The 8,712-nt window shown below is 47.6% G+C and overlaps 1 protein-coding gene across 2 annotated transcripts; it reads left to right on the top strand.

The window, feature by feature from the left end:
- Positions 1 to 2,407: 2,407 nt before the first annotated feature.
- Positions 2,408 to 6,969, top strand: SIX2 (SIX homeobox 2). Of its 2 annotated transcripts, none has more exons than XM_077811973.1 (2): positions 2,408 to 2,967; positions 6,666 to 6,969. In XM_077811973.1, the coding sequence occupies exons 1-2, from the start codon at positions 2,408 to 2,410 to the stop codon at positions 6,967 to 6,969; spliced, it is 864 nt and encodes a 287-aa protein (XP_077668099.1). The 2 variants fall into 2 exon arrangements, with proteins under 2 accessions (XP_077668099.1, XP_077668098.1); XM_077811972.1 differs by having other exon boundaries at positions 2,408 to 2,973.
- Positions 6,970 to 8,712: the final 1,743 nt, after the last annotated feature.

Raw genomic sequence — 8,712 nt, 5'->3', positions numbered from 1 at the left:
CCCCTCCTGACAGGGGATGTTGTTAAAATGAGTGAAGATCCTCTGCTCGCTCCGCTTCGCGTCTTCTTTCCGCTGTCGCCCTGCAGACCCAGACGGCTGCGTGGCGTGCACCCAGGGCTCGCCGCGGGAGCCGATCCACCCCGGGGCACAGCAGGAGTTTGGCTGCACTCTGCACGGAGCTGGTGGACTCTGTCCTTCCCCTGTGCGGCTCAAGGGCAGGTTCAGAGCCGGACCCCGCTGCCGCCCCTTCCCCCAGCGCGTTAGTTAGCCTGGCCTTTCGGCGCCGCCGGCGAGCTGCTTGTGGATGACCCGCCAGCATCGCTTTCCCAGGTCCACCCGTCAGTTTCACGGGAGGCCAATACACCGATCCCGGCGGGCCTAAAACCGGCTCCAGGCTGGCCTCCCGGCCGCCGCCACTGCTCCTGCTCCTTGGCTCATCCCGACCTGCCAGCCGGGCTCCACTTCCCCTCAACGCGGAGGGGTTGGACTGAGAGATGGGGTGAGGGTTGGGGGGGGGGGTTCCTGGGTCTCTCCTCGGTCGTCACCTAAATCACCGAGGCAAGGGATGGGGTGGGAGCAATCTGCGTTAACCATTTGTCCTTGAGGGAGCTCACCACTGCGGAGACCACTCACACGCTCGGTTAGAGATGGCGTGGAAGGAGCTTTCCCCAACGGCCTGAAAGGGAGAACAGATTAATGGCCTTGAAAAGTGCCCGCTTTTGGTGCAATAAAGTATTGCGAGTAATAACACCCTCGGGAGATTACTCCGGCTGGAACTGAGCTGGGCCAGACAGGGAATTTTCTGCACCTTAAAAAGTGGCTTAGTTGTCAACTACTAAAATCATAGGGAAATGTGTGTGAGTGCCTGGAAGTATATAACCTACATTTATTCATGTATCTGACCAAGTTATTCTTCTACGGTGGATAATTTACATCTATTCTTAGTTCATGTATCTAAGCTCCCACAGGTAGCCAGATGTGCAAAAATATGTGAAGACTTAAGTCCATGCCCCGAAGAGTCTGCTAATGAAGACTCCCAAGGGAAATGAAGATCTGCTTTAGAAAGTGTCTTCTACCCTTAACTTTAGCACTTCTTGTGGGTACATAACACAGCCCTAGATGTATAAACATCCCCCGCTTTTAAAGTAGAAATATATACACCGAATGAAATTATAGCTGTTGTTAAGTTATCGCAAGCTGGAACTTCATTTTCAAAGTTGTTGATAGTTGACTTTGAAATATATGGTCATTCAGAGTCCAACATAATAATTTCCTCGCTCCCAGACGCCCGGGGCTAAGTCTAATTAGTGTGTAAATGGGATCATGGTTCAAAAAAACTGGGTCGACATTGTACTTATGGGACCTTTAATATTTATAAAACTACCCACTTTAAAACAACAACAACCCCAAATCTTACTGATAAAGAACCCCCTTGTGGCAGCTGAAACCCAGCGAGAACCCAGTTTCCTCCCGATCCCAAACAATGGATTAATTTTGCCTCAAATGTTTTACCTAACGTGAGCGATCTGTAAGAGGCGTTCAGACTTTCGCAGGAGTTTTCTTGCAAGGAGGGTTCAACGACAGAACTGCTGGGGGACATGTTGGTGCTGCAGCGCCCCCGCTGTGAGAGTCTGTGGCCAGAACGCTTTCTCTGGCGGGCCCTCCCTCCCTCTATGGGTGTTTGCTGCGTCAATCACAGCGGAAATTTCTCTCTTTCTCTCTCTCCTGCTAATATCTCAGCTCGCAGGGCCGCCTCTGAGTGGATCAGAGCAATCTGTCAACCCAGCCGGGGAGCCACCTCAAAACAGATCAGGTTACCTCTGATTGACAGCGTCACCATGGCAAATAATTTGACTAAAACTATTGTCTTCTCCTGGCAGTCCCCGGGTCAGATAACTGGACCAATCAGAGCGCGGATAATCACTTTTCATGCCAGCTTAGAATAATATTATTTAAAAAAACAGAGAGAAGAGGAGGAGAGAAAGGAGAGAGAAGAGGGGGAGCTGGACTTAACCACTATATTATGTTGAATCCTACAGTGAAGGGGGAGGGGGGGCGAAAAAAAGGGAGATCCCAACCCGGCGGAGGAGGGTGGGGGTGGGAGAGGAAAGACACCACCGCTGTGAGCGCTGCTGATACCAGACAATAGAGGCACAAAGTTACTCTCCGAACTTGGACTTACAAAAAAGTTTTCACGTTCCGTCTCCGCCTTTGATCCTGTTTACACTCAGCTGCCGATGGCTGCCGACTGCAGAGCGGAGCTGTGACTTGTGCCGGAGCGTAAGTAGCCGCTCGGGTGGGTTTATACATCCATGATTGGTGCTTCTCTCGCGGTCTCTCCGTCCAGGTCTATGCGGTCGCTTTGTACAAGTCCGATGATTTAGATCGGGGAGGGGGAAAGGCCACCATGTCGATGCTGCCCACTTTTGGATTCACCCAAGAGCAAGTGGCCTGCGTCTGCGAAGTGCTCCAGCAGGGGGGCAACATAGAAAGGCTGGGGCGGTTCCTCTGGTCCCTACCTGCCTGCGAGCACCTCCACAAGAACGAGAGCGTCCTCAAGGCCAAGGCCGTGGTGGCTTTCCACCGGGGCAACTTCCGCGAGCTCTACAAGATCCTGGAGAGCCACCAGTTCTCCGCTCACAACCACCCCAAGCTCCAGCAGCTCTGGCTCAAGGCGCACTACATCGAGGCGGAGAAGCTGCGGGGGCGACCCCTAGGGGCAGTGGGCAAGTACCGGGTCCGCAGAAAGTTCCCCCTGCCCCGCTCCATCTGGGACGGCGAGGAAACCAGCTACTGCTTTAAGGAGAAGAGCCGGAGCGTGCTGCGGGAATGGTATGCCCACAACCCCTACCCGTCCCCTCGGGAGAAGAGGGAGCTGGCCGAGGCGACCGGGCTCACCACCACCCAAGTCAGCAACTGGTTTAAAAACAGGAGGCAACGCGACCGTGCTGCTGAGGCCAAGGAAAGGTACGAGTAAGTACCCCCTTCTCGCACGGCTACTGTCTCCGGTGCTTGTCTAGCTACCCTTGTGCCCAGCCCCTTCGCAGCCTGCGGTCTGTACCCAGGCAAAAACTCCCCCCACCAAAGTCACTGCGAGCTTTTGCTTTTCTTTCCCCCGAGCAGGGACTGGGCCCTTACTTTGGGCCGCTGAGTTCTGATTTTCTCAAGTCCTGAAAAGGAGGTTCCGGGCCGAGCTGGGAAACCCAGACGATCGCTGGCCTTAAACATTGCAGGGCCCTGACTTCCCTTACGCAAAGAAGGTGTCCTTATTATTTGCTCGTTTGCACTTCGTGTCCCTTCAATTTGGGTGTGACACCGCTAACCAAAAAGACTGAGAGTTTTGATGTGGTACAATCGTTCACCGCGTTTATATCCCTTGATTTTTTATTTTATTTTTGACGCCCACGAAAAATAAGTTGTGAATGCGTTTTTAATGGTCCACTTCAGAGGATTTTAAAGGGCTAAGATGAAAACTATAATAAGGGAGAGTGAGACCAATAACACCTAGTTAGTGAAGAATACAAGGTCAGTTAAAATAAATATATTCACAAATACAGACCAGCGTGTATTCGCCCCCTCCTCCCCCCGTGGAGACCTTATTTCCAGCACATTTCATGTAGGACTTCTTGTCTTTTAAACTTAAAGTATTTTGACGATCTCATGTGAGATACTTTTAACTGGCGATCAGCAGGGACATTCATCAGCCCCACATTATAGACTTAAGTGACAGGAGCCTCTTTTATTCAGCAAATGTTAATGCTCTTGAAGTTTCAAAGGAACAGTGTCTGGGGGTGCATCCACCTGAACCAGGTTCAGATAGAGGGGAAGCTTTTCATGAGGCTGAATGGGGACGAATAATGCGAAAAACTCGCTATTGCCCAGCCCTGCGCTGGCTGCTTTTCCATCCATATGCTCATTTACAGCTCCTATATTTCAAACGGGTATCCTATTGTAAAGATAGTTCTGTGGAAGTACTGTGATTGAGATACTCCAGCCGTGAAAATACCTGGGCGAATCCTCTAAAGGTTTACATCTCACGCCGTAGGCCTTGGCATCGATATATACACCACGGTCCATGCAGCCAGTACATTAACAAAACGCACTCTGTATGTACACCCAAACATTTCCTATGTACGGGTTTTTGGAGAGTTTAAATACTTTTTTCCTCATGTGTTAGCAAAGGTTCCCTTAAATTATGACACCGGGCCCTCTCTCTGTTCATCCTTTCTGTTTACTTTTGGAGGAAGGACTAGAATCTTTTACATGTTCTTTGGAGTTTAAGAGCATCCAGATACAGTTACTCACACTCAGAAAACAATGTTAAACCTTTTTAATGGCTCTACCTTTACATTGTTACGCTTTACCTTTAGAAGCAGAGCCAAAAGGTTTAGAAAAAGTGTCCCCAAAATGTACTTCTTAGAAGCAGAAAATAGTGGCTTCTTTACCGAAATGCAGCCCTGCCCCTGTAACGCTTTGCAGGGCTTTGCACCTCTGTCGGGACAAATCCGATGTCATCGACACATTCTTCTCTCACTTGTCCCGGGGCCATCTAACTGACTTCAGGGGAATGAAGGTGCGGGTAACGGAGAACAGAATTTGGTCTCCACACTGTAAATAGTGTTTGGTGAAATTGTTCCTAATGTCAGACACAGGCTGAGAGCAGGAAACTTGGACATAATATTTAATGGGGGAATCTCCCTATCTTGTTAATTAAAATGCAATTTGCAGCCCTACACAAATGGATGCTCCGCAGGCATAAGGTGTGGGATTTTCTGGTACTTTAAATAAGTGATATTTTCTGTATTAGATGAAGAGAAGAAACTATTAATCGCCGGACAGCGGTTAATGTGTGGGTATGGGGATAGTGGGTACTGTAGGGTGTTCTCCCCCCCCCCCCCCCAAATAGTTCTTGTGCACTGTTGGAAGCTTGTCAGGGAAGCGAAATGCAGGGTTCCAAATTCACAATATCTACTTCGGTGTGTATACACAAGACATTTGAAATCGCAAGTCCATAAGGATTTGATCATTTTGGGGGTGTTGGTAATTAAAAGTCTTGAAAATCTACTGCAGATCATTCGCGGAATGGCTTAAAGGTGACTTCATTTTTAGTCTCTGTTGAATGTGCTTGGGAAATGTTAAGCACCGCATACAGCTGATTAGATTTACGCTTAGCTGTGATATTCAGTAAGGTTTGGATTCTGGACAGATTTGCTTCATACATTTCCCCAAACGTGCTAGTGCTTTAATTTTCTTTCAAATCCCCGTAAGAGTTGGTTTTACGAGATGTCAGAAATCCTTTTATTGCTGATAGGAGGGACTCACCTTCAAATATCCAAAGGAAATGAAGGTTACATTTATTCCTTTCATTTCTGAGGAATCAAATTTTAATGGTCTCCAGAGACAAGTACGTTTTTTGACATAGAAAAATACACTCAACCTAACATTACACTCCCGGCGTCGGAAAACAGACCTTTCGTGAGATTGCCATTCTGTCAAGCAAACAGAGCTTTCTTTTCTAATTTTATTATTTTGGTACTAAGTGTCTCCAGTCACATTTTGCAGCCCTTGCCGAGACTAGCTTACACTGAAGGCAATCCTTTAACTTCGCCCAGTAAAACCTAAAGGATTTGGACCCTTTGCCATACATAAACTTTAAGTATAAATACACCACTGTACCAGAGGGCAGTACATAACCTACAGGGGCCTTTTCCTTGTGTATCAATACCGCATTTGGCCTCTAATTTTCAAAGTAACAAATACAAAACTTTGAAACCCATCACGAAATTCCCAGTGTTCACTATTGCCACGGTCATGAAGATTCTAACAGTTCTCTGTCTCTCGTATACATATGTGAGATACATATTCTCTCTCTCTCTCTTTCTCTTTCTCTCTCTCTATGAGATAATGTTGTCTCTTTTATAAAGAGACTGTTCTTGTGGCTAAGCAGAGCAAAGATTTGGCTCCCATTATGTGTCAGTATATTTGCGCTCTCTGTCTAATTTCGACCAGTAAAAGAAATAGAGGAATGTAGTTACGAGGGATATTTCCTTGTAGGAAATAAGCACGTTAGTTCTGTTCGCTTGCCTTCTTTTACACATGCTTGGGATACATTTTCGGTTTTAAACTTCCGGAGGAAAAACGGAGTCGAGGTGTCGAGTTATTTTATCAAAAACAAGATTTATCCAGATGACCCAACCATTTAAGGCTGATCTGCATAGACTAATGAGAACACAATTTGAGTTTGTTTTGCCTCTTCAGGAGAAGGCGTGGATGAAATTCTGCTTGTATAAGTACTGTCTCCGGGAGTGATTTTAAAGTGAAATGCCCCCCCCCTTTTTCCCTTGTCCCCCCCCCCCCCCAAAGCTATCCAAACACTTTGCAGGAGATGGATGGAGAAAATGACGTTTTGTCAAAGTGACACTTTCTGCGGGGCTAGTGGAAAACTCTGTTTACAAGCTCTGCAGACCTTAGACCTTTGTGCCAGACGAAGAGGCCTTTAAGGTTTGCAGAGTTTGTAAACGCACTGTGTGTTTCAGTTACCCTCCAGTTGTCTCCCCTGTGAGCCCACATCCTGCAGTCCCTGCAGCTGCCTATCTAGCTCCAGTGTTACTCACTGCTGTGTCCTCTCCACTCTAAGATCTCCCTCCCTTTTCTATTTCCTATAGGGAAAACAACGAGAATTCCAACTCCAACAGCCACAATCCGCTCTCAACCTCAATGAACGGGAATAAGACAGTTTTGGGCAGCTCAGAAGACGAGAAGACGCCGTCAGGGACCCCTGATCACACTTCTTCCAGCCCAGCTTTACTGCTCAATTCGAACCCAGGCCTACAGCCGCTCCATGGCTTGGGTCACCCCCAAGGTCCTAGCGCCATTCCGGTACCCAGTGCGGACCCTATGCACCATCATAGTTTGCAGGACTCCATTCTCAACCCCATGTCCTCCAACTTGGTCGACCTTGGGTCTTAAAACTATTTACACGCTCCCCTCACCACAGCCCTTCGTGTTTTTTTTTTTAATCTCATTTGAAACTTTTAAAGTGATGACACACTCATTAGTGGATCTGTTGTCCCTCTTTGGATGGCTGGCTGGCTGGCTGTAGCTGTTTGGAAGGTACTGTACTAGACTGTATGCAGTTCTGTTGTGACAAAGTCTTAAGGGTTGTGCAAAGCTGGTTTCAGACATATGGACTGTTCCATAGGACAGGACTTGTGATTTAAGCATAGTGCTAATATGGTTCTATGTAGTAACTATTTTTTCCAACCTTAACTTCACAGATCTCTTGGAATTTTAATTGAGCAGTCTTGTCTGTGTATGATAAGACACGTTGTATTTCGGGGGAGCGTACGGTTGCTGTTTACATGCCTCCTTGGAAGACACCCATCGCTCCCGTTATCCTATTGTGTAGTTATATATCCGTGGCAGGTGTACAATGTACATTACAACTAAGAATACAACCGTTTTAGTCAAGTTATAGCAGCAACACGCGCTCTGGGTAGACTCTGTAACTTCCTTGTAGCTGACGCTGTGCAGAGAGCCAGCTTCTTTCGCCTTGTCCGTGTGGTGCTTTCGCCATTTGTTGGGTAGGAAAGGAACTAGTGGCCCGATCCTCGCCCCAGTTGAAGTCAATGTTAAATTATCCCATCGACCTCAAACGGGGGAAGACGTGGGCCCTAAAAAATTGCTGCTCATTTTTAGACCTAAACTACAGTATCAACCGCGAGTCACTCGACTTTAGTTTTGTTTATATTATGTGAATACGTTCTTTGGGAAATATTTCTGCTTTTATTTTATAATAAAATTTAGAAATCTAACCCAGTGTGCAGTACTTAATTTGCATCTAGGTTGCTTTCGGTTTGCCCCAGCCTCTAAAATACCAGAGGAAGCCAATCGCACAGTTTTAGTGCTGCGTTCTAGCTCGTGGTACCTTCTCCATCACTATTCATTCGAGCCCCATGTCTGAGTCTGAGCCTGGTGTTCCCATACTAACTGATCTGCCATTGTCTGAAGGAATTTTGTCTGTTTAGCATGGGATTTTGATAAGATTAAATGATGTACCGAAGCACCAAGTTGCTTTAATCAAAGAGAAAGGTGCCTCCCTTACAAATTACAAGTAGGGAAGTTTACGGGGCATCTCCAGCTCCCATTACTCTGAAAGCAGATCAATAATGTAGTGTCTTGGTGTGACACTATTTTGACTAGAAGACTGGAGGCACAAAGTCTGAAATGGCAGCTTAGTCATTTTTAGTTGCAATTCTTTGACTGGGCCTTTCCAGAGCAATCGGTAGAAGATGAGCGCCAGTTTCTCTAATCTGAGTCTTGTAACCGCAAAACTCCGGAGGCGCAACCCGTACCCCTTCTCCGTTTTTCCGTCCCTTTCTCCCTGATGAGAGACGGGTCTGTGACTACGCCCACCCCGTCCCCATCGGATGGGCACAGGAGACTTGCAGGAGAGCCAAAGTGAGAGAGTCGATTTAAATCTTGGGGTGGGGCAAGATCTGATCGCTTTACGGTAATCGACTCCCCCCCCCGTTCACTCTTATCCCCCAAGAGGGAGACTTTGGGGGTTTCCTGCAGGGCGGTGTCTCCAACATAGAGACAGCTGGGAGTCCACAACCACCAGTATCCTCTGAGCAGCCATCGTGTGGGCCTGCTCGGGCAACACTCCCAACTGATCCCCGCAGGAGCTTTGCCTGCATAAGGCGTCCTGGG

Source organism: Eretmochelys imbricata, chromosome 3 (genome assembly GCF_965152235.1).
Source record: "Eretmochelys imbricata isolate rEreImb1 chromosome 3, rEreImb1.hap1, whole genome shotgun sequence".
In the NCBI taxonomy this organism is placed as follows: domain Eukaryota; kingdom Metazoa; phylum Chordata; order Testudines; family Cheloniidae; genus Eretmochelys; species Eretmochelys imbricata.
This window is presented reverse-complemented; position numbering and strand designations above follow the sequence as displayed.

Excerpts from the sequence above, each read along its gene's own strand:
- SIX2 (XM_077811972.1), top strand. The coding sequence starts at position 2,408 with ATGTCGATGCTGCCCACTTTTGGATTCACCCAAGAGCAAGTGGCCTGC. Across the intron at positions 2,974-6,665 it reads GAGGCCAAGGAAAGGTACGA|GGAAAACAACGAGAATTCCA; the intron begins GTAAGTACCCCC and ends TATTTCCTATAG.